Source organism: Cordyceps militaris, assembly GCF_000225605.1.
Source record: "Cordyceps militaris CM01 unplaced genomic scaffold CCM_S00002, whole genome shotgun sequence".
NCBI classification, from domain to species: domain Eukaryota; kingdom Fungi; phylum Ascomycota; class Sordariomycetes; order Hypocreales; family Cordycipitaceae; genus Cordyceps; species Cordyceps militaris.
The window spans coordinates 3,382,911-3,406,897 of NW_006271970.1; the positions used below are offsets into that span (position 1 = coordinate 3,382,911).

Consider the following 23,987-nt stretch of genomic DNA (forward strand, 5'->3'; position numbering starts at 1 on the left):
GATGGTAGATGACGGAATTAAAAGGTATCGTGTACAAGTCTGGGGGCGACAGGTGATTAGCGGTGCAACAGTGCGCCAATTGGGTTCTAGGCACAAACCTATTAAGAAACCCGGTTGCTGAAGTCGTGATGGTGGTCGTGGTGCCTCTGTGCCCAGGATTGTGTTTGGGCCGTTTGTAAGGGCACAAGTTGAGAAAGGAGCTTGGTCGCCGATTGGGAGTAATACGGCGATCAAAGCTGACAACTGACAGCAAACGAGGTTATGGGGAAATGAAGATATTGAGGGGAAGGATTAAGATAGAAAGGGAAGAGGAAGATAGGAGAGACGCGATGGGTGGGACAGAAATGCTACTCGAGGCGGTTCTCTCAACGTCAAGCCAATGTCGGACAAGTCGGGAAAAATTAGGAACTGGAGTTTTGGTTGGAGAGCCGACGTCAGGCAAAGCCGCCCGAGGGCGGTACCTGCTTCTCCTACAGCACCCACTGTAAACACGGTACGGGCAACAACCGCGGGTTACAGCACTAGTTGGAGGTACCTTAGTAGCAAGCTCACTACCAGGTTACGGGGAGATGTGTGTGGCCTCACTCAAGAAAAAAATTAGTTCTGTTGGGGATTGCCATGGTCCCTTTTTTCGGGGAGCTTGGAGACGGAGGGGCAGATTTAGGTACCGGTACTTACGCCACAGCTGCAGTTGGGGGGTTAGATTGGAGCAACCGCCAGCTGGGGGAGCTGGTCCCTGTTGGGTCATGCAACGTTCCTGCACATAGCCCTCTCGCCCTATCAGAAGCTGCCAATTTGGCCAGGCTTTGACACCAGTGGGCACAGTTTGTTGAAAGGGGATGCCGCCCCAATGTGCTGATAAACTCGAGACGCAGCGGTTATCAGTGGCTTGCAGCGTGCGATTGTCAGTTGCAACGTGGAAGTCCCAAGGCGGCAGGCGGTGAGGCGTCTAAAAGAAGCTCCGGCCGCGTTCTTGTGGTCTGATTGTAGCGGGATGGGCGGGATAACACGGACAAATGGAGGGGCGAGTTATTTCTGGCATGCTGGCGTCTTATCGTCTTCTCAAGATACAGACATAACTAGATCTGGGGAGAATGATGTGCAGAGGGTACAGGACCGGTTGAGAATCACTGATGAGTAGCAATAGTTACTACGTGATTTTTATTATTAGTCACATCTACCCTTTGATTCCCCTCTTGTGTCGCACTTAGACGTGGTTTTTAAGGTTGTATATTTGTCGGAGTAGAGTCGCTGTTCATCAATATCTGCGAATGCCATTGGCATCCAGGGCTTGTCGAGTATCTGCCTACCTAGGTATGATGATGCCCAGCCCCCACCAGCCGAGCCATAGGTACCTATCTGTAGGGTGCCTCCCTTCAGCCATTAAGTAGCAGCTGAGTACAAACATGTCCTGCATCAACCAGGTTTGTGTGCGGCAATGATCGCGTCAGCTTCCATCGCCTGTCAAACCTCTGTACAATCCAGTGTTCAGTCCATGGCCGACCGGCGTTGGTTGCCACCCCTTTAGCGCCACCTTGTACTTGTACATTGCTGCGAAATTGCGTTGTAATAGTGCACACATCAATCGCTTTTCAGTGCTTGCAGGGTACTTTGGTGGGGCAATGCTCCGTTGTGCCGGGCAGAAAAACTATAGCCAAAACATAGAAACAAAAAACTGCTGGCCAAGATTGGGTCTGCGTTAGCCAGCCTGCGGGGAAAGGGAAGCAAAGGAGCCCGGCGGAAAACACACGACGAACGCTGTTGTGCTAATGGAATTTGTTGAATGGCAACTCTGCCGTTTGTTTTACTAGTATCAGCACAGTAAGGTACACGTACACTACTGCAAACTCCCCTTTCCCACCACCACCAGCTTTTGACAGCACTGGAACTAAATGGGTTCCGGACAGAGCACACCTTTCCCGTTGCGGTTTAGACTAGCAATCTGGTTGAGGCGCCCTGCAGTAGGCGTGCCACGCCAGTTGCCGCAGCATTCCCCAATTTTTTATTCCACCAGAAGCTCTCCTTGGGGACGGCTATGTGGGTCTCCCAGTTCAACAATCCAAGCCGCTGTAATCCGCACCGCCTGACAGCCACCACCCAGCCAAGGCAAGGCCTGCTACCTCCTAGGTAGTTATGCTCAAACTCCGTTTGATTCCGTCTCGTCCCTCCCAAAATTTTGCCCATCGCGTACCATCCTGCCTGGGAGATATTGTTACTCTCTTGTACTTTTCTTATCCTACATCATAATACTTGCATCAGGCTTCTTCATTCTCCTCCCTACCAATCCATACCTTTGTCTTCCACCAGCATTGGAATCGCCTCTCCAAAGCTGCCGCTCCAAGCTGGGTTGCGCGGGACCCTTAACTAATATTTCTCCCTCTCGAACACTATACATCGCAGCATCGGCGCGTGCTGGTCTTTGCAATCAACAGCAGCTTCCAACTACCCTTTCGACCCAGTTCTCTATACATACTTCATTACGCATTCGGCTGTTTATTTCCCACCTCTCTCAACATGCGTCCCGAAGTCGAACAAGAACTCTCCCACACCCTGCTCATCGAGCTTCTGGCCTACCAGTTTGCCTCGCCTGTCAGATGGATTGAAACACAGGACGTCTTCCTCGGCGAGAGGACGGCGGAGCGCGTGGTAGAGATTGGTCCGGCCGACACCCTTGGTGTCATGGCCAAGCGTACCCTCGCCTCCAAGTATGAAGCCTACGATGCAGCCAAATCCGTGCAGAGACAGATTCTTTGCTACAACAAGGATGCAAAGGAAATCTACTACGACGTTGACCCGGTAGAGGATGAGCCAGAGCCCGCAGCTGCCGCTGCCGGAGCGTCCGAAGGAGCTGCGCCTACCGCTGCCGCCCCCGTCGCCGCCGCCGCCCCTCCCCCCGGTGCCGGCCCGGCAGCCCAGGTTCCCGATCAGCCTGTGCAGGCTGTCGACATTGTCCGCGCGCTCATTGCGCAAAAGCTGAAGAAGCCCCTACTTGATGTTCCCCTCGGCAAGGCAATCAAGGACTTGGTTGGCGGTATGTTGTCTCCCCGGCCACAACAGGTGCCTCAGTACTAACAGTTCTGTTCAGGCAAGTCGACATTACAAAATGAGATTCTCGGCGATCTTGGCAAAGAATTTGGCTCTACTCCCGAAAAGCCCGAAGATACACCCCTAGATGAGCTGGGCGCATCGCTTCAGCCTACCTTCGACGGCAATCTGGGCAAGGTCTCGCAGTCTCTTATCGCCCGTCTCATTTCCTCCAAGATGCCCGGTGGCTTCAATATCACAGCTGCTCGCAAGTATCTTGAAACAAGATGGGGCCTTGCTTCTGGTCGCCAGGACGGGGCTCTGCTACTTGCGCTCACCATGGAGCCAGCTGCCCGTCTCGGTGCTGAAGGCGACGCCAAGGCTTTTCTCGACGATGTTACTCAGAAATACGCTACCAACGCCGGTTTCAGTCTCACCAGCACTACTGCCGCCGATGCTGGTGGCGGTGGTGGCGCCGGTATGATGATGGATCCCGCCGCCATCGATGCCCTGACCAAGGATCAGCGCGCTCTATTCAAGCAGCAGCTCGAGCTATTTGCTCGTTATCTCAAGATGGACCTCCGCTCTGGCGACAAGGCTTTCATCGACTCTCAACAGTCCGAAAAAGTGCTGCAGGCGCAGCTCGACCTCTGGACTGCCGAACATGGCGACTTTTATGCCTCGGGTATTGAGCCTGTCTTCAGCCCACTCAAGGCTCGCATATACGACTCTTCGTGGAATTGGGCTCGCCAAGATGGTCTCAGCATGTATTATGAGATCATTTTTGGTAGACTCCAGACTGTTGACCGTGAAATTGTCAGCCAGTGTATTCGCATCATGAACAAATCCAACCCCAAACTGCTCGACTTCATGCAGTACCACATCGACAACTGTCCCGCCGAGCGAGGCGAAACATACCAGCTTGCCAAAGAACTGGGGTATCAGCTCATTGACAACTGCAAAGACGTTCTGAATGTTGCCCCTCACTACAAGGATGTCGCTGTGCCTACTGGCCCTCGCACCACCGTCGATGCTCGTGGCAACCTCAACTACGAGGAAGTTCCTCGTGCCAGCTGCAGAAAGCTTGAACACTACGTTCAACAAATGGCTGAGGGTGGCAAGATCTCCGAGTACGGCAACCGCACCAAGGTCCAGAGCGATCTCCAGCGCATTTACAGGCTCATCAAGCAGCAGCACAAGATGTCCAAGACCTCCCAGCTTGAGATCAAGAGCCTGTACGGTGATGTGCTTCGCTCTCTTGGCATGAATGAAAGCCAAATCATTCCGAAGGAATCCGCCAAGGGCCGCAAGGCTGCCTCCCTCAAGGGCAGCAGCAACAATAAGGGCCGCGTTGAGACCATTCCCTTCCTCCATCTCAAGAAGAAGTCTCTCCATGGCTGGGATTACAGTAAAAGGCTTACTTCTGTCTACCTCGACTGCCTCGAGGAAGCTGCTCGTTCTGGTGTCACCTTCACTGGCAAGCATGTTCTTATGACTGGTGCTGGCGCCGGCTCCATTGGTGCTGAGGTCCTCCAGGGTCTCATCAGCGGTGGCGCCCGCGTCGTTGTAACCACTAGCCGCTTTTCCAAGGAAGTCACCGAGTATTACCAGTCGATGTACACTCGCTATGGCTCTCGTGGATCTCAGGTTGTCGTTGTTCCCTTCAACCAGGGCAGCAAGCAGGACGTCGAAGCCCTCATCGACTACATTTATGACCCCAAGAATGGCCTGGGCTGGGATCTTGACTACATTGTGCCCTTTGCAGCCATCTCTGAGAATGGCCGCCAGATCGACAGCGTCGACTCGCGCTCTGAGCTCGCTCACCGTATCATGCTCACCAACCTTGTCCGTCTTCTTGGTTGCGTTAAGGCTCAAAAAGCTGAACGTGGCTTTGAGACCCGTCCTGCCCAGGTTGTTCTTCCTCTATCTCCCAACCATGGTACCTTTGGCAATGACGGTCTATACTCAGAGTCCAAGCTTGGTTTGGAGACCCTCTTCAACAGATGGTATTCTGAGAGCTGGGCCAACTACCTCACGATCTGCGGTGCTGTCATTGGCTGGACTCGTGGTACGGGCCTAATGTCGGGCAACAACATCGTTGCTGAGGGTGTTGAGGCTTTCGGTGTCCGCACCTTCTCTCAGCAGGAGATGGCTTTCAATTTGCTCGGACTCATGTCTCCTACCATCGTTGATCTTTGCCAGTCTGAGCCTGTCTTCGCTGATCTGAACGGTGGTTTGCAATTCATTCCCAACCTGAATGAGGCCATGACGAAGCTCCGTAAGGATATCATGGAGACAAGCGAGATCCGCCGGGCTGTGACCAAGGAAAGCGCTATTGAGAACACCATCGTCAATGGCGCTGAATCCGAGGTTCTCTACAAGAAGAAGACAATCGATCCTCGTGCGAACATCAAATTCGACTTCCCTCCTCTACCTGACTGGGATGACGAGGTCGCTCCCCTCAATGACAAGCTCAAGGGCATGGTCGATCTCGAGAAGGTTGTCGTCGTCACCGGTTTCGCGGAAGTTGGTCCCTGGGGTAACTCGCGCACTCGATGGGAGATGGAAGCCTTTGGCGAGTTCTCTCTGGAGGGCTGTGTTGAGATGGCCTGGATCATGGGTCTCATCAAGAATCACAACGGCCCCATCAAGGGCAAGCCTTACGCTGGCTGGGTCGATGCCAAGACTGGCGAGCCTGTTGACGACAAGGACATCAAGGCCAAGTATGAAAAGTTCATTCTGGACCACTCTGGTATCCGCCTGATTGAACCCGAGCTTTTCGCTGGATATGACCCCACCAAGAAGCAGCTTCTCCATGAAGTCGTTATCGAGGAGGATCTCGAACCCTTTGAATCTTCCAAAGAGACTGCTGAGGAATTCAAGCGTGAACACGCCGACAAGGTTGAGGTGTTTGAGATTCCCGAGAGCGGCGAATATCTCATCCGCCTAAAGAAGGGAGCCTCTCTCTGGATCCCCAAAGCGCTCCGTTTCGACCGCCTGGTAGCTGGTCAGATCCCCACCGGCTGGGACGCCAAGCGATACGGCATTCCTGATGACATTATCGATCAGGTTGACCCTGTCACTTTGTTCCTGCTCGTATCTACTGCTGAGGCTCTGCTATCCAGTGGTATTACTGACCCCTATGAGTTCTACAAGTATGTTCATGTCTCTGAGGTCGGCAACTGCGTTGGTTCTGGGATGGGTGGTACTACTGCGCTTCGCGGTATGCACAAAGACCGTTATCTTGACCAGCCTCTGCAGAACGATATTCTCCAGGAGTCATTCATCAACACCATGGCCGCCTGGGTCAACATGTTGCTTATCTCTTCATCCGGTCCCATCAAGACCCCTGTTGGCGCTTGCGCTACCGCTGTTGAGTCAGTCGACATTGGTTACGAGACCATCATGGAAGGAAAGGCTCGTGTCTGCTTCGTCGGCGGCTTTGATGACTTTGGTGAGGAAGGCTCCTATGAGTTTGCCAACATGAAAGCCACTAGCAATACTGTTGATGAGATGGCCCATGGCCGCACGCCCAAGGAGATGTCTCGTCCCACCACTACTACCAGAAACGGTTTCATGGAGTCTCAGGGCTGTGGTGTCCAGGTTATCATGACTGCCAAGCTTGCTCTTGACATGGGTGTTCCCATCCACGGTATCCTTGCGCTCACTACCACTGCCTCTGACAAGATTGGTCGTTCCGTTCCTGCTCCTGGCCAGGGTGTTCTCACGACTGCCCGTGAGCATGCTGGCAAGTTCCCCTCGCCTCTCCTCGACATTGACTACCGCCGTCGCCAGATAGAGCGCCGCAAGAAGCAGATCAAGCAATGGCAAGAATCGGAGCTTGAGTATATTCATGACGAGATTAGCGCCATGAAGGTTCAACAGGGCGACTTTGACGAGAAGGAATATGCATATGAGCGCGTTCAGCACATTGAAAAAGAAGCGATCCGCCAAGAGAAGGAACTTTTGCGTAGCATGGGCAACAACTTCTGGAAGAGCGACCCCAGCATCGCTCCTCTCCGTGGCGCTCTTGCTACCTGGGGCCTGACCATCGATGATCTCGGTGTTGCTTCTTTCCACGGAACCTCCACCAAGGCCAACGATAAGAATGAATCATCTGTCATCTGTCAGCAGCTGCGTCATCTTGGCCGCTCCGAGGGCAACGCGGTCTTGGGTATTTTCCAGAAGTACCTCACTGGTCACCCCAAGGGTGCTGCTGGTGCCTGGATGTTGAACGGCTGCCTGCAAGTCCTCAGCACGGGCTTAGTTCCTGGCAACCGCAATGCAGACAATGTCGACCCTATCATGGAAGATTTCGACATGATTCTCTACCCCAGCCGCAGCATTCAGACCGACGGCATCAAGGCCTTCTCCGTTACCTCGTTTGGGTTCGGCCAGAAGGGTGCTCAGGCTATCGGTGTCCACCCCAAGTACCTCTTTGCTACTCTTGATGAGCACACCTACGACGAGTATTGCGCCAAGGTTGAGGCTCGCCAGAAGAAGGCGTACCGCTTCTTCCACAACGGTCTCATCAACAACAGCCTGTTCGTTGCCAAGTCCAAGGCTCCTTACACGGACGAGCAGCTCAGCTCTGTACTCCTCAACCCTGACGCTCGTGTTTCTACTGAGAAGAAGACGTCTGACCTCACCTTTGCCGCTAACTTCATGAAGCAGTCTGAGAAGGCTGTTTCTTCTACACAAGCCAAGGAGACTCAGCAGGTCATGGAGACGCTTGCTCGCAAAGTGGCGAGTCAGAACAGCAAAGTCGGCGTGGATGTTGAGGACATTGCTGCCATCAACGTGGAAAATGACACTTTTATCGAGCGCAACTTTACCGCGAGTGAAATTGCGTACTGCCTGAAGGCTCCTAGCCCCCAAAGCTCCTTCGCTGGTCGCTGGAGCGCCAAAGAAGCCGTTTTCAAGTCGCTCGGTGTCAGCAGCAAGGGCGCCGGTGCCGCCATGAAGGAAATTGAAATCTCCCGGGACGACACTGGCGCGCCCAAGGTTTCGGTAAGTTGCATGGTGCTCAATGATTCGCGGTAGACATGAATCAGCTAACACATATTTACAGCTTCACGGCGATGCCGCCTCCGCTGCCAAACGGGCTGGCGTGAAGGACATATCCCTCTCCATCTCGCATTCGGATACCCAGGCTATTGCCGTTGCTGTTGCGAGTTTCTAAAGGGAAGTTGTAAACTGATGTTGAAGGACTTGTTTTATTTTGCACGATGAAACGAGGCGTTTCATGACGCGTTGCTAGAATTCCGAGATCCCATGAGTAAATTGATAATAATAGAGCCTGTTAATATATATACCTTCGTCTTATCTTGGCTATGCCTATGTATATCTGGTGCTTTCAGTATTGTATCACGAAATCTACCTAACAGTACACAACCGCGGAGACAAGGAGTCATCGTGACATGGCCTTTTCGATTTTATTTTGTATTACTTGAGGTCTTCACTCTTTCGTTGCCTAGCCTGTGATGGCCTCAGTCACAACTATGCACTTTTCCGAGCTGAAAATGAGCCGTCAATCATAGGTAGGTAGTTGACGGAGTTGTTTTAGCAACCCATCCTTCTCCGTCATGGACTCTGATAGAGGGGGGGGTATCAGAGTGATCAGAGAGGGCCCCATACTCATGAGAAAAAGGCGACGCTAAAAATATGTATCTGGTGAATATCCCAAAAGTAAAATGCACCAGCACTTTCTAAATCTGTTGATGACGAGTAAAGAGGACGTTTTTTTTCTGTTGCAGGATTCATGTCGGGTTTTGTCTCCCCGCTCACTGTCCGCGACCGCGACCTCGCCCACCACGGCCACCGCCACGGCCTCCCCGTCCCCTGTCGCCGCCTCCACGACCGCCATGGTCTCCTCTTGACTGGCCGCCGCGACCGCCGCGGAAGTTGCCCTGCTGGTTCTTTTGCGCCTCGGTGGCAAGCTCGATGATTTCTTCAGCAACTCGTAGGTACTTGATCTGTAAGGAGAGGCCGAGGGGGCGGCAGAATTAGCATTCCTGTTTCGTGGGCAGCGCAGAATCGGGTAGGGGCAGATTGGGACGTCTCGTACGTTGTTGCCCTTGACGTAGACCTCTTTTAGGCGCATAAACTTGTCTCCTTCCTGCAGGTATGGTCAGCAGTGTGTTCGGTAGGGGTGGACAAGGCGGTATCGCAAGAGAGGTCCGAGCTTGTGTGAATCATTTGTTCATGTGCGCGCCAGGTTGCGTAGTGGGATTCGTACAGGACTTGTTTGGACAACCTGTGTCAGTGTGAGGTTCATCCACGTATCGCAGTTGACAAGGTGTCCGTTGAGGGTTTCTCCGTTCTTGAGCTCGACGAGCATCGGGTGGCCCTGGGCGGCGTTGAGCAGGCCGAGAGGAAGCTGCAGGGAAACAAGCGCGTTAGCAAGAAAGAAGGCAGATGCTAAAAGGCGAGCGAGCAAGACAGCGCAGTGGGATGCGCGCAGCGATCGCGTGCGCGGGCCTGCCATCGTAGAGTATCCGCACCATTGTGTGTGTGTAGCTGTGTATATTCCGGATAAATGTGGCAACGTGAAATGCAAGCCCAATGGTGTGCGGGCAACGGTGTAGCTTGATGTTGATCGGGAGCTGTGTGCTGTTGAGGTCACTTGCTTGGAGGGAGACTGCAAGATGGTGGTGGGCTTGGTTCAGTCTAGCGCAGAACCTCGCCAGTTGCATTGCCCCGGTTGGTAACTGCGGAAGCCTTCCGTGGAGCCAAAGCCAAAGCCAAAAGTGCAGTGCCAACTAATTAACGGCCTCCTTTGCACAACCATCGATTTCTTTGACAACCTCGGGGAAGGGGGATAGCTGCGGGAAATCAGAGAGAATTATGCAGCGCAGTTCGATCATCTACGATGGCCTTTGGCGCTGCCTCTGCCCCTCGTTTGACAGGACAATTGTGCGGCATGCTAGGCGATTACCGACCAGTGCGCGCTCGCGTGCGCTGCGCTGCGAGCTGCCACGAGGAGCTTCGAGTTCAACGACGATACAGCGCCGACCGTACAGCGCAGAAGCGTCGACGACAATTGACGCGTATATTCAGGGCATGTTGAGGACGGGGCCGGGGCCGCCGGGACCGGGATCGACGACGCCGGCGCCGAGGCAGATCAAAGTCCTTACAAGCAAGGCGCCGCCCAGCGATGCGATCCTGTTCGCAGCATCCATCGACGAGCTGACGGATCACCTACATACGCTGCGCGGTCGCGAACAACCCTGGATATCTACAACATCCACTGTGGACAGGCACAAGCGCATCGTACATCTTGTCAGGCATCTGGTCGTGCAGCGCCGACAGCGCCTGACGGCGTTTCTGTACGAGTGCATCGTGGACACGATGGGGGATCCGGAAAACAGCGGCACCGCGCTCGTGGCCCTCATCAAGGACATGGCGCAGCAGGGCATCGAGCCAACGCAGGCCTTCTACACCGGGGCTCTCGAGTCCCTCATGGTGCACCCCAACTACGCCGCCATGCTCGAGATTATGCATCACGCGCGCGCCTGCGACTGGCCAGACAACAAGCCGACGCTGACCGTGGCCTTGCTCCGAGACGAGCAGTACGAGCTGGCCTACGACACGCTCATGGGACTGCACGCGAGCAGCGCACGGGTCGAGCCGTGGATCTACGACATCTTTGTGTTTGTGTTTGGCAAGATGGGCTTCGTGGACGAGATGATGGACATACTGGTGGCCCGGCTGTCGCTGGCGTCGACCGACGGCCTGGACGCGCTGCAGCTCTATGCCCTCGACGTGTGCAGCGCCGCTTTCCACTATCCCGGCACGCTCGCGGGGTGGAACACAATGGTGCGCAGCGGCAAGGTAACCCCTCCCGACGGCGTCGTGGAAAACGTGCTCAACACGGCCTCGCGGCAGGCCGATACGGCGCTGGCCAGCGAGGCGCTGGACATGCTCGCGCAGCGGACCAAGCTGCACGACTACCACTACGACAGCCTCGTCGACGCCTTCATCCAAGACGGCGACCTTGGCGCCGCGACGCGCCTGCATTGCATCATGCACACCAGCGGCGTCCCCGTCACCAAGGCCGCGGCCCGCCGCCTTGTCGCCGCGGCCGGCACCGCGCGCCGTGCGCCCGAGCTCAACGAGTGGCTGCGCACCGCCACCACCGCCGACGCCGAGGAGAAGCTGCTGGCGCCGCCGCGGCTCGTCAACGCCGCCATCACGGCGCACCTGCTGGCGTCCGACGTGCCGCTCGCGCTGGACCTACACGCGCGCTACGAGCAGCTGTGCGGCGAGCGGTGGCCGCCGCTCGAGGTGATGCTGCGGCTGCTCCCGCACTACGGCGGCGACGACGGGCGCGCGGAGGCGGCGGCAGGGCTGCGCGACCGCCTGTTGGACGAGCTTCGTGCGCAAGAGGGCGAGGAGCCGCGGCGGATGATTGCGCAGAAGCTCAGGGCCGCGGCCGAGGAGCTGGTCAAGGACGGCAGGACGGACGAGGGCCGGCTCTTTGCGGAGAAGCTGGATGAGGTGCTGCTACAACCGCAAATAGAACAGCCATCCTAGTCGCTGCTTCTTTTGACAAGTTTCGCAAATTGGCACATGTATCAAAATTGCCAAAATGGACTGTCAGCGCTCTGAAGAAAAGGAGCCAGGGGGGGGGGGGTTGTAGGTACAGCCAGCTACTTGGCCAGCTTCGCCAAGTGAGCGAAAGAGAGCCCCAGCCTACTCTTGCGCCTTGTTCATCTTCTACTTAGACAGCCCAATGTGTATTATTATTATTGTATTATTTTACTCTTATATCCGTGCCGCTCGGGTTTTAATCTCGAGACGGCGATTGGCAACACTTGACCGGCGTTTGTGGAACCGACTCGTCCGACTATGTCCGGGCATCTGCTATTGGGATGGGAAGCGGCGAGGGACCGAATGGCAACGACGCAAATCTCTGGGGACTTTTTGAGGCGTTTTTTTTTAGAAGATAATTCATTGCTTTACGCTCAAAGTTGCAAAAGAAGGAGCATGCGCAAATGACTGGCCCTCGCTGCTTCAAGTTGGCGCGCCCTGTGATGCGAACTTGCCCTAGAATAAGATGTATCGACGATTATTCCCAACATTGGCTTGTCCACCAGCATCCCTGGTTCAGCCATGAAGCAATATCATATATGCTGCAAAGCAGCAGCCAAACTTGGCATGTAGACGTGAATTGTTACTTATCAAAAATCGTGTCGCGGTATAGTTGCGTGCGCAGGCTCGTTCCATCGCGATCCAGAGTGACCAGGCTGTCGATTCGCACACCATTCCTTATTAGATGGGCCGCGGTCATTGCACTTTCAATTGGTTTGTTTGCGTGGCTTGTCCCTAGCCCGCCGCCTAAGCTAGGCCCAAGGCGTGGGATGGCGTCAGACGTCACCGTGATTTTTTATTTTATTTTTGGGCTGGTTCATCTTGCGGACATGTACATTTTAATGATAAAATGACACTTTATATGGGATATTGCTTGTGTCTCGGGCCACGCTGCCTATTCTCATGGTTGATTCAGTTGAACCAACGACTTGTGTTCCAAGGACTCAGCCAACAAGCAACTCAACGTTTCAGAATCAAAAATACCAAAGCTGTACAATTAAAGATTCCAACTAGAGATCAGCGCTAATAGCGGATGAGTTTAAAAAGGAGGATCCCAGTTCCGCAACCAACGTGTGTTGTGGTTTGACTCAACGAGCTCCACTGCTGGTTGGTAATCCAACATCCGACAACAAAGAGCCTCTTGATATTATTAATTTAGCACTGATATGCCGCAACCTTGTCCAGCTCGGGCACGTTTCCCACGCTAGCCCACTGTGGCTTTCTTCTTTCTCCCTTTTCACGGTCGGATTTATAAGATGAACAGTCCCTTCTGCTGTTAACACCGCCAGTCAAACTAACTCCGCCGCAGCCCGGATCTTAAATCTACTCTTGATTAATCAGATTGGGCTGACATATCGGGGCTATCAGTTTTGATTTATTTATTTTCTTAGAGGTTCTATGGCCCGGAGCCTTACCCGCTCGCCGAGACAAGATGGGGGTGCCTTGGTGTATTATAAGTATACAGACTTCGCCTCCTGTACGTGAATGAATATACAAATCATCACCAATAAGTATACCTGCATCGGTATTAAACAGTTATCCCTTGCCGACAACCTTGGTACTTTGTACGCTTGGCCAAAAGTCACTTGTCAGGCCCATAGACTTCTTATAGCAAGCTGCAGTCATCCATCACCAGTTCAAAGACGCAAGGAACCGCCTTCAACTTCTCATCGACATGGCCGACATCATCCGCGATGCCGCCATCGGCCAGTTCATCCGTTTCGTCACTGGCAACCGCTACCTCCAGTACCCGGAAGAGAAGCCCGACTTCCAGCTGCCCGAAGCCTACGCCAACATCCTGCACGGCGACACCGCCGCCGCCCGGCGCAAATCAGCGACGGCCCAGTCCGCCACGACTCTCGAGGAGGATGCCGGCAGCGACGACAACGGCGACGACACCTCCACCGTCGCCGCCGCCGCCGCCCCGGCGCCTCTAGCCCACATCCCGTCGCACCGCTCCGGCATCAACCACATCACGTCGGCGGCGCTCGAGGCCGACGAGCTGCACCACGTCGAGAAGACGCGGTCCATCCCGATTGCGCCGCGGCAGACCAAGGACGGCGCCATCCTCGTCGACTGGTACTACACCGACGACCAGGCGGACCCGCACAACTGGTCCGACGGCAAGCGCAACGCCATCGCCCTCGTCATCTGCCTCTACACCTTTGTCGTCTACACCACGTCGGCCATCTACACGGCCTCGACCGCCGGCGTCATGGCCGAGTTCCGCGTCGGCAGCCTCGAGGCCTCGCTCGGCCTCGCCCTCTACGTCCTCGGCTACGGCGTCGGCCCGCTCCTCTTCTCGCCCCTCAGCGAGATCCCCCGCATCGGCCGCAACCCCGTCTACATCGCCACCATGTTCCTCTTCGTCGTCATCTCCATCCCCACCGCCCTCGTGCATAGCTTCGCCGGCCTCATGGTCCTGCGCTTCCTCCAGGGCTTCTTTGGCTCCCCGTGTCTGGCCTCCGGCGGCGCCTCGCTCGGCGACATGTACAGCTTGATGGCCATTCCCTATGCCATGATGGCTTGGGTCTCGGCTGCCTACTGTGGACGTGAGTCGCCCGATGCTCTTCCCTGTGCTGCTGCGCACGTATGCTAACGCTCTCTTTGTCATAGCTGCTCTGGGTCCGCTGCTCAGCGGATACGCCGTACCGGTCATGGGTTGGCGCTGGTCCCTGTACGAGTCCATCTGGGCCTCGGCTCCCATCTTCGTCCTCATGCTTCTGTTACTCCCTGAGACAAGCAGCGCAACCATCTTGCTTCAGCGCGCCCAGCGCCTTCGCAAGGTTACCGGTGACGCCCGCTTCATGTCCCAGAGCGAAATTGATCAGCGTAGCCAGAAGATGACTACCGTCTTCCTCCAGGCACTCATCAAACCCCTCGAGATTACCCTCAAGGATCCCGCTGTTTTGTTTGTCCAGATCTACAGCGCCATCATCTATGGCATTTACTACTCCTGTAAGTCGAGCATCCCCCGATTTCCAAAATTCATTGATTCATTCCGACACTAACACATTAACTAGTCTTCGAGGTTTTCCCTCTGGTCTACCCTGTCTATTATCACATGAGCCTTGGCCAGATCGGTCTCGTCTTCTTGTGTATCTTGATCTCGTGCCTCATCGGTGTTGTGGGCTACTTCTGCTACTTGTACTTTTACCTGACTCCACGCATCGTCAAGTACGGTTTCGGTGCTCAGGAGGAGCGTCTGATTCCTGCTCTCGGTGCCGCTTTTGGCCCAACCATTGGCCTCTTCCTCTTTGCCTGGACTGCGCGCGCGTCAATCCACTGGATCGTGCCGACAATCGGCATCACCATCTACGGCGCGACTGTCTTCGTCGTCATGCAATGTATCTTTGTGTACATTCCTCTCAGCTATCCCATGTACGCAGCTAGTTTGTTTGCAGCCAATGACTTCTTCCGCAGCGCTCTAGCCTGTGGCAGTGTCTTGTTTGCTCACCCTCTCTTTGGCAATCTGGGAGTTGCCCGGGGCACTAGCCTCCTCGGCGGCCTCAGTGTCATTGGCATCATTGGCATCTGGCTTCTGTACTTTTTCGGTGCCAAACTACGCTCCATGAGCAAGTTTGCACTTGCCGACTAGATAATGGAACATGGAGCCCTCAACGGGGCAGACGGTTGGTTGAGATGATTGCCTGCACGAGCATACCATAGACAGCGTTGCATTTGACTTATTTTGAGATTTGAATACACCCAATTATAAGCGACTTCCGTCATAAGAGCCAAATGTTTGAATTAAGTGAATATGTTCAAAGAATCAGAATCAGTGCTAAAAGCTACTCCACCAAGGAAGAAGCGTTGGTATCCCTTGTGTTACAACACATCCGAAGCAAAAGATCAGACCCAAACCGCGTACGCCAAGCCCCAAAATCACCGGGTTTTTCACCCTTCATCCGTAATCATGTACACGAATCTCAGAAAAGTTAGCCTCGGCAGATAGATCCCAACCACTGAAGCTAATTCCAGCCACTGCCGCCAGATCCTCCCCAATTGTGGTTCGATTGTGTACCAGTCGTAGAGCCACCATGGAGACCATTAAATCCATACCAAGGCTGTTGTCCGTGTTGCGGCTGGTTCTGTATAGCCGGCGCTTGCTGCGGCGTAGGCTGTGAGGAGTACGACTTTCGTGAGGCGCCGCGCTTCGATGCAGCCATCACGCCACGCGCCCCATCGCTGTTGCTTCCTGTGCTGCCTCGCTGATTTGCCGCCTGTGCCGACAATATTGCACTACCTATATTATCGTTTCCTCCATAGCCGTGAATTCTCTGAAGGGTGTCCGCCGCCGCAGCATCTTGTCCGCGACTTGGCCATGGGGGCTTAGCAGTAGGGGCACGTGCAGGGGCTTGAGGCTCTTGCTGGTTGAATGCCCTAGGGGGTACAGGATTGCGGTACGAATCTGGGTCATACGCAACTCTGTCCGGTGCAGTAGCTTGCAGTTGCGGGTACGCTCCTTGACTTTGACCATAGCTGGAATTTTGCCGATACGGGTCGCTTGCATACTGCGGGTGAGTTGCTGGCTGGCCGTATGGAGTAGGCGGCGGAGACCGTTCGAAAGCAAGGGGATTGCGTGGTTGCGCCTCGTGTCGTCTAGGGTTATGGCGCTCAAGGGGACTCTCGTGTCTTGCACGATTGGGGGGTGAAGCGATGAGAGATTGAACTGGTGTCGGCACACGACTCTTGACCTTTGCCGTAGGTTTCGGAACTCGCTGCGATCTTTTCAGAGGTGTATCCACGACAGTTCTGGCATTGTTTGGCAGCGGTTCTCTCGTAGCTGCACTGGTAGCGGCACTCGTATCTGGAGGATAGTAAACTCGCCCTTGCGGTAGCGCTAGCCCACCAGTGCTCCAACTCAGCGAGCTTGTCGGGGCGCGATTCTCGTATGTAGTTGTAGATTGAATGCTTGCTTCTCCGATTGGGTGAGATCCATTGCCTTCATCGTCCGGGGTGATTTGCATCATATTTGCAATAGGAACTTGGGCATAGATCGATGGCGGGCGAGGGTCCTCGGCTTGTGTAGCAACTTCTGTTCTAGAGTCTTCTACCTCGCCCTCGGCATCAACGTTCTCTGACATGATGGTATCGTCATCTTCTGTGACAATAGCAGCAGACTTGCTATGTCTAGGTCTGGGCGCTGGATACTCGCAGGACAGCCCAGACTCCTGGCACACATTACAAGTAGGTTTCTCTTTTGAGCACTGCAAAAGTGTTAGATACTCGTTCGGCTGGGGGTTTTTTTTTTCGACTTGCCTTAGATTTCGAGAGCTTGCAATTAAAGCAGAAAACGCGGGATCTCGTCCCACGTTTCGCCTTGCGTGGTGTTTCTGAAGCTCCATTTGCTTCAGCGCCAGAAGCGTCTGCTTCAACATTCTCGCTCGCCGAATGATTTGCAATTCGATTGGGATTGACGGAGCCAGACGCTATTGATTCGGCGTCAGGCTGGCTCCCAGCCGGTCGTGGACTATCCTTCTTCGGTGGGTGAACAATGTGCAGCCGCTCTGCGCCGTACTTGACAAGCATGTTGAGCGACTCGTTCTGCACCTCGGGCGACTGATTAGAGAAGATGCTGAACTGGTCCGCATTGAGCGTGTCTGGGTCGATGCCAGCTTCGACTAATTTCTTGGTAGCCGTTTCGCGCCGTCGCGCCGCCTCTTCAGGCGACACATTCAACGATGCTGTATTGTTCTTCGCTGCTCCTGTTGTGCCGTTATTTGGAAGCGCTTCCCCCGCTGTCGCTACCGAAAGAGCGGCGAGGGCAGCATGATCTGCAGCGTCGATTGCAGTCACCGTCGTACCATTACCGTTGGTTGACGGGAAGCCTTCTGTTATTGGAACCAACTCAGCCTGTGAGAGCTGGTTCTTGGCACCTTTCTTCGGTCGCCTTGGTCTCTTGGGGGTTGGTTCTCCATCTGCTCCGGTCGCAGCCCGTTTCCTGCGAGGCGTGTCGCTCTTCTTAGCCGATCCGGGTGCTTTCTTCTTAGTAACAGCTCTCGGGGGCGGAGGTGGCGGTTTGAATAAGTCGTACTGTTCACCAACTGTCCGATGAAAGGGAGTATGTGCATAATTCACAGTTATGGCGCTGTTGCCTTTGGAAAAGGTAATCGTCACCGTTCCACGACAGTCAAAGGCAGGCCGTGCTGCATAACGGTCAGTGACGGCTCAGTCCCCGTTGCGAATTTCGGTTTGGCTTACCTCGGGACGTAGGATCCAGCTCCTTTTGACTGTAATCGAGAATCGCTTGCGTCTGTGTGGCCTTGCCACGCCGTGTCCACTGCTGCCATGAGTGGTTACAGGCATACGTCATCACCCAGCCCTGCGTTTTGCGCAATTCCTCCGTCATCGACCATGTGCTCCCATCTATGTTTCCGATAGCATTGAGTATTTCCTGCGATACGGCACGTTGCGTGATCGGGGTCTGCTGCGGCTGCGATACAAGGGCATCGCGGGCAGAGACTCTGCTTAGGCTGGGGTCGACATTATCACCTTGGCCCCCGAAAATGGTGAAATTTGCTGAGGGTCCAATGTCGACGCTGATTTTTATTCTTTCGGCGCGTGTTTCGGTCACTTTGCCTTCGAATCCATCGCGGAAGCGGGACAGCACCTCGTCGAGGTTCGAGCAAGCTTTGTCGCGGACCGGCTCCTCCTCTGCCGCGCCAAAGTTAAACGAGGCCAGGAATTCCGCCATAGTAGTCCGGCTCGACGCGCGTTCGAGTCACCGTCGATGTCCGGACAACAGATTGAATCTTTAGGGATGGAGAAGGCGCGCTCCGACGTCCGGCGCAAGCATGTTGACGAGGTTCGACTCAACTCCGTTGGCGCGCAAAAACGCTACTAGTTAGACTTGTGGGGCGCGTGATTCACTTAGCCACAGTCACGCTTCCGCGTCCAGTCTTCGTGTGCATGGCTCCTGCCCTGACATTTGACAACAACATCTCAGCAGACGAGTTTCGTCAATTTTAAATCCTTGAATACGTGCTGAGAGTCTCACGTCCTTCCTATGTACTTGGAGATATTAATTTCGCGTTTTTCCGTTCTTCTCTTTTTTTCGTTTCCGCGTACATGTATATTCTTTTACAAGCAAGTACAAGCTAATCAAAAATCTGCCTCTTCCTAGTTCTCTTCTGTCCACTGCTCTATCCTCTCTATTATATCGGCCTTCCTTCCACTAGTGCTCAGACCCTTTGCTCCTGCAATATCTTTGAGTTGCGCAACTGTCATCTTCGAGATTGATCCGTCGTCCACGACAGCTTTCAGTTGTGCAGAGGTCAGACCAGACGCGGCTGGTTGGGCAGAAGCCCCCCTTCCACGCTTGGCCGGCCGCTCGGGCAGCTCGTCATCAATCTCTCTCTTGACCGCTCTTGCTTCGGTGGTTGACTTGACCTCGGTAGATAGAGTCTCTGACCATTCTTCAAGGTAACCACCAGCGCGTTTGCTAATGGCTTTGAACTTGGGTAGAGTCGCGTCTTCGGCGGTTTCTGGCACTTCTTCTTCGAGAGCAAGTGCTTGCAAAATCTTGTAGTGCCACTGCAGCGATGGGTTGGGGTATTTTGTCGGGTTATACATTGCCTTGGGCAGCTGTAGCTGTTGAATGATGGTGCGCATCTGAGTCTTGAGATCATCCGAAGCCTGCGCGAGCTTGCCAGGAGGTTTAATGTCTCTGAGATCATCTGCAAAAGGAAGTGGGTACAGCCACAGTCCAGCGGGCAGGAATGGCGTTCCCGAGTATTCATCAGATTGTGACTTTGAGGGCATAATGGCAGTCAGCACCGGGTTCGCGTTGCTTCGCACGATACACCACGCAAGAGCGACCTTGTCATCTTTCAGTAGTTTTTCCCATAGCGCCGTGAAAACCCTGGTAGAGCCGACGTAATCCTCTTCACTCGGATAGATAAATGTCGATTTCTTCACGCTGCTCCACAGTGGAATTGATCGCCGAGATTTGAAGCCAATAATGCGGATGACAGGACTGCCAAAGTCCTTGACGCTCTTTTGCTCCTCGGGAGAAAAGTACACGTACTCGCCGCCAAACTTGTAGGCTTTCTTTATCTCGCCCTTTTCAACAGTACGCGTGCTGTCTTCCGCGATTCGGGTAGTTTCACCAACTGCGAGCTGGGGTTTTTCGCCGTCCAGCCATATGTAGCAAGTTCTTGCCGCGGCCTGTCTATGTATAATATTGTAGCCTTTCACAGAGATTCGCAGGCCAGGTGCAATCTCAAGCGGTAGGTTGGAAAATAGAGCTCGCTTTGGGGTTTGTTTCGAGCTGACGTTGGAGATGAGAGAGGTCAGAAGATTGAGCCCATCCCCTGATCTGGAGATTGCGACTTCTTGAGGATTTGCTTCGGCCAACGCGTCCCGGTATAGAATATCCTAACAAGGATCAGTACAAATGGCTGGAGTGAAGAGACATGAGCATACATCGTAGAACTTAGCCAAATCGAATTTAGTGTCGTGGTGTGAAATGGGGAATAGATCTATAGATACGCCCAAATCATATAAATCTTTGGCGCGCACGGCAGCGGCTGATCTGGCGGCTGTGTCTGAGGAGTGCGGATTGTCATTGTCAGTGACCAGAAACAGACGCCGACTCCCAAAGTTGGCAGCGCGCGTTGTGAATATCTGGTTGGCGCAGAATAAAACGTTTGACATGGAAACGGTTTCCCTAGTCGGTTTAAGGATATCATCACCAGTCTCTTCGTCTTCGACAAGTGACTTTAGAGCTTTGACATCATCTGCTGACGGCACATCCAGATCGGTAAATAGGTAGCAGTGGGGGTATCCCAGGCCACTTCTCCCATTCTCGTCAAGCTGAAATCTTGTCTTCTCGGTGCCAAACAGTAAGATCCCAATCATATCCTTGGGGTTGGATATGATGCGCTGCTCCACGAAGTGGTATGCGCACTTCAAAGCCGCTTGAACGGGGCTATCCCGGTCTGCTTTCTTAGAGTCTGATGGCGGCGGTGCCCTGAGCATCGACTCGCTGACCTCAATCGCAAGCAAAACGGCATCTTTTTGAGTTTTAAAGGACTGTATTCGTTAAGCAAATGCGCGGGTGGTGGCAGTGAACAGTCAAGGAAGGGAAGATTAGTACACACAGTTTCGTCAATCTCCTGATCTCCGTCGTCTTCTTCGTCCCTTCTCCAATCATTGCTGTCCGTCATTTTTTATTTTGTTGGTCAAATAAATGTTCGATTTCGAGAGAACTCGCGTCTGCAAGAAGCAGAAGTTTTGTTATAAACGAAGCTCAGCATGCACGGTAACTTAGTAGTGAGTGGGTCCCTGAGATGCTGCCTGGAGGTCGCTCAAGGCAACCGCGCGCTGGGCCCCAAATGCGTCGCGACTTCGCACGAAATCACGTGCGTCATTGATTATTAGCTAGACGCCGATTGGCCGTTCAGTACGTTAGCGGCTACCTACACTCGTGGCGATTGGACAACTTTTGTACAAGTAACTCGGTAACAGCGCTGTCAGCTCGGCACTAGCCGTCGGCTGGTTTGATCTCCGGACCACCAACCCAAGCTCCAAATCGACTTTGCACATTTTGTTTTGCAGCTCGCATTTCAGGATTGTAGCTTGTCCCCTTCAGCAGTTGCAGTCGCAGGAAAATGGCGCTCCGTATAACGACGAGGCAGCTGTGCCAGAAGCTTCCTAAGAGCAGCGCAAGCTTCCAGCAGATCGCACTTCAGAGACGGCACCTGGCCACTACGTCAGCGCCACCAGTCACGCAAAATGCGACCGGATCCAAGGGCCCAACGGCCATGGTCTTCCTCAACATGGGTGGTCCATCAACCACGGCTGAGGTTGGCGACTTCCTGAGCCGCCTGTTTGTAAGCATTTTGTCTGCATCCTACTGCCGTCGTACCCTAACCCGACCCGACCTGTCCGCAGTCCGACGGCGATCTCATCCCACTTGGTCGATTACAAAACTACCTTGGTCCGTTGATCTCGGCGCGCCGTACACCCAAGATTCAGAAGCAATACGATGCCATTGGAGGTGGGTCACCTATCCGAAAGTGGTCCGAACACCAATGCGCCGAGATGTGCAAGATTCTCGACAAAATCTCTCCCGAGACGGCCCCTCACAAGCCGTACGTCGCTTTCCGCTACGCGGAACCTCTCACCGAAAACATGTATAAGCAAATGCTCGAGGATGGATTCGGCGGTGGAAAGGGTGGTCGAGCTGTGGCGTTCACTCAATACCCGCAATATTCTTGCTCAACAACCGGCAGCAGCATCAATGAACTGTGGAAGTGGCGCCACCGGTTGGAAGGCAACACAAGAGCAGAAACCGAGGGTGCGATCAATTGGAGTGTAATTGACCGCTGGCCGGTGCACCCGGGTCTGGCCAAGGCAGTTGCGCAAAACATCCAGGCGAAGCTCGCTGAATATCCCGAAGAACGCCGGAAGGACGTCGTTCTTCTCTTTTCTGCTCACAGTCTGCCCATGTCTGTTGTCAATCGAGGTTCGTATACATGAGAGAGTGGAAAGGTAATGCTTGAGCGTCTTTTGCTGATCTGGTCGATAGGCGATCCATATCCTGGCGAAGTCGCCGCCACGGTCTATGCCGTAATGCAAGAATTGAAGTTCTCCAACCCATACCGCATTAGTTGGCAGTCGCAGGTCGGTCCCAGCGCCTGGCTGGGTCCGCAGACTGCAGACACTGTCTCGAGTTATGTTGCACGTGGTCAGACGGACATGATCCTGGTCCCGATCGCCTTCACATCGGATCACATCGAGACTCTATATGAGCTTGATGAGGAGGTCATTGGCGAAAGCGGGCACAGTGATACCATCAAACGAGCGGATAGCTTGAATGGCAGCCCCATCTTTATCGAGGCCCTCGCCGATATCGCGAAGCAGCATCTCCATAGCGGCGATGCTTGTTCGAAGCAAATGCTCCTGCGCTGCCCTGGGTGCAAGAGCGAGCGCTGCGGAGAGTCAAAGAGGTTCTTTGCTCAAGGACAGGGCCCTGTACATTAGGAAAAGAAATGTCATTTTTCCTGTATTATCTATGTGTATAACGGACAGGCTTCCTTCACTCAAAAAGTAACTTGTTGAATCTCTGCTTCATTCAACGACTAAGTGTAACTTTACTATGAGCAGCGCACCGTCAAGATGGGCTCTCAGCCCAACCGACCACATGTCCCTCCCCGAGAAAGACAAACAGAGGAATCCGTAAGCCCAAAACGAGAGTCGCCTGGGTTGTGTATGCTTATATTCGTGACAGCCGTGACAGCTGGCTTCTCAAGGGTGACATGCGTCACGCTGGAGCTTCGTACCCTGGACCTTGCACTTGTGCACCCCAACACCTAGCTTGGACTTTCAACCAGTCCCCTGCGCGAGGACCTCTTCGTGGCTCTGTCGCCTTTGTTCGGACTGTCTGTCTACCTGACAGAAGGGGGGTGTTGGCTGGCGGACTCACTGGCGCTATGATATGGCGATAAACTGGGGAAGATTATAGGTTGGTTACATACCACGGGTTGGTGGGGATCAAGTACCCAGGTTCAGCATCTAGTGGCATTCACCCACATAGGTAGTTACAGACGTGGCCCAGGCAAAACAGGGCAAAATAGGGACACATGCACAGTCCGAAAGCATGACGCCTTGTGAATAATTTGTGATGGGTCACAATACGCGGTCAAAGATGGGATAGATATGTAAATACTAGGTAGGTAGTTGAGCGTTTGCATGATTCGTTGAGTGGAAACAGTCAGGCTCGCCTGCGATGTCCCCGGCAAGGTCCCCAGAAACGTCGACCAAACACGAAGCCACTTCGTATCGATATGCACTGCTCTACCGGTACTGGTGTCTTATCACAATACTTGCAGCCTGCACGCGTGATGATGACGGCTTGCATCCCAAGGTGGTATAATTAGCACTAAAGTGAGCGACAGGCAGACGCTAGGACAACATGGTGGCACAACCAGCAGCACCAGGTCGGATACTGTCAAACCGCCTCACAGTCCCGGGCAGGCGGAAAGCGTCATCGGCATGACCCAGTTCAAAGTTGAGTACGGAGTGTTATCATCGAGAATGTGTCTAGAAGTGGTACTGCAGGCGTCGTGTTCATGACTCGAGAGCATGAGATGAAGTAGAAGGAGAAACAAGAGATACAAGGCGGCCCTTTTTGCTTTTGCATCTCCCAGTCGGGTGCCTATTTGGCCCCTTTTCCTCAAGGAAGGTGCATGCTCGTCCCACCACAGTGCAAGTTGCACAGCAGTAGTTATCCGTACGGATATGCGCACCAGTAAAACATCAAAAGAAAAATCAAAGACGCCAAAAGATTTCGCAGTCAATGGATGGCTGTCGAAGAGGAGGCTGGGAAAAGGTCCGGCATTGACTACGAGCAGTCGAAGTGTCAC

General features: G+C 53.9%; 7 protein-coding genes across 7 annotated transcripts; 4 read left to right on the forward strand and 3 right to left on the reverse strand.

The window, feature by feature from the left end:
- Nucleotides 1-2,514: 2,514 nt before the first annotated feature.
- CCM_02998 (fatty acid synthase subunit alpha) lies at nt 2,515-8,206 on the forward strand (the record flags this gene model as incomplete). Its single annotated transcript, XM_006668150.1, has 3 exons — nt 2,515-3,031; nt 3,086-8,034; nt 8,096-8,206. 3 exons carry the CDS (start codon nt 2,515-2,517, stop codon nt 8,204-8,206), a joined length of 5,577 nt encoding a protein of 1,858 aa, XP_006668213.1.
- A 601-nt stretch (nt 8,207-8,807) lies between these two features.
- CCM_02999 (U6 snRNA-associated Sm-like protein LSM4, putative) lies at nt 8,808-9,511 on the reverse strand (the record flags this gene model as incomplete). Its single annotated transcript, XM_006668151.1, has 3 exons — nt 8,808-8,999; nt 9,092-9,142; nt 9,263-9,511. 3 exons carry the CDS (start codon nt 9,509-9,511, stop codon nt 8,808-8,810), a joined length of 492 nt encoding a protein of 163 aa, XP_006668214.1.
- Nucleotides 9,512-9,870: 359 nt separating this feature from the next.
- On the forward strand, nt 9,871-11,559 carry CCM_03000 (pentatricopeptide repeat protein; the record flags this gene model as incomplete). Its single annotated transcript, XM_006668152.1, has 1 exon — nt 9,871-11,559. The coding sequence occupies one exon, from the start codon at nt 9,871-9,873 to the stop codon at nt 11,557-11,559; it is 1,689 nt and encodes a 562-aa protein (XP_006668215.1).
- A 1,732-nt stretch (nt 11,560-13,291) lies between these two features.
- CCM_03001 (Major facilitator superfamily transporter) lies at nt 13,292-15,214 on the forward strand (the record flags this gene model as incomplete). The annotated part of the gene is made up of 3 exons (XM_006668153.1): nt 13,292-14,168; nt 14,233-14,574; nt 14,640-15,214. 3 exons carry the CDS (start codon nt 13,292-13,294, stop codon nt 15,212-15,214), a joined length of 1,794 nt encoding a protein of 597 aa, XP_006668216.1.
- Nucleotides 15,215-15,587: 373 nt separating this feature from the next.
- CCM_03002 (Fungal transcriptional regulatory protein) lies at nt 15,588-18,313 on the reverse strand (the record flags this gene model as incomplete). Its single annotated transcript, XM_006668154.1, has 3 exons — nt 15,588-16,826; nt 16,879-17,765; nt 17,821-18,313. 3 exons carry the CDS (start codon nt 18,311-18,313, stop codon nt 15,588-15,590), a joined length of 2,619 nt encoding a protein of 872 aa, XP_006668217.1.
- A 425-nt stretch (nt 18,314-18,738) lies between these two features.
- On the reverse strand, nt 18,739-20,786 carry CCM_03003 (DSB repair complex subunit Ku70, putative; the record flags this gene model as incomplete). The annotated part of the gene is made up of 3 exons (XM_006668155.1): nt 18,739-19,995; nt 20,044-20,652; nt 20,721-20,786. 3 exons carry the CDS (start codon nt 20,784-20,786, stop codon nt 18,739-18,741), a joined length of 1,932 nt encoding a protein of 643 aa, XP_006668218.1.
- A 444-nt stretch (nt 20,787-21,230) lies between these two features.
- Nucleotides 21,231-22,605, forward strand: CCM_03004 (ferrochelatase precursor; the record flags this gene model as incomplete). The annotated part of the gene is made up of 3 exons (XM_006668156.1): nt 21,231-21,452; nt 21,514-22,087; nt 22,151-22,605. The coding sequence occupies 3 exons, from the start codon at nt 21,231-21,233 to the stop codon at nt 22,603-22,605; spliced, it is 1,251 nt and encodes a 416-aa protein (XP_006668219.1).
- Nucleotides 22,606-23,987: the final 1,382 nt, after the last annotated feature.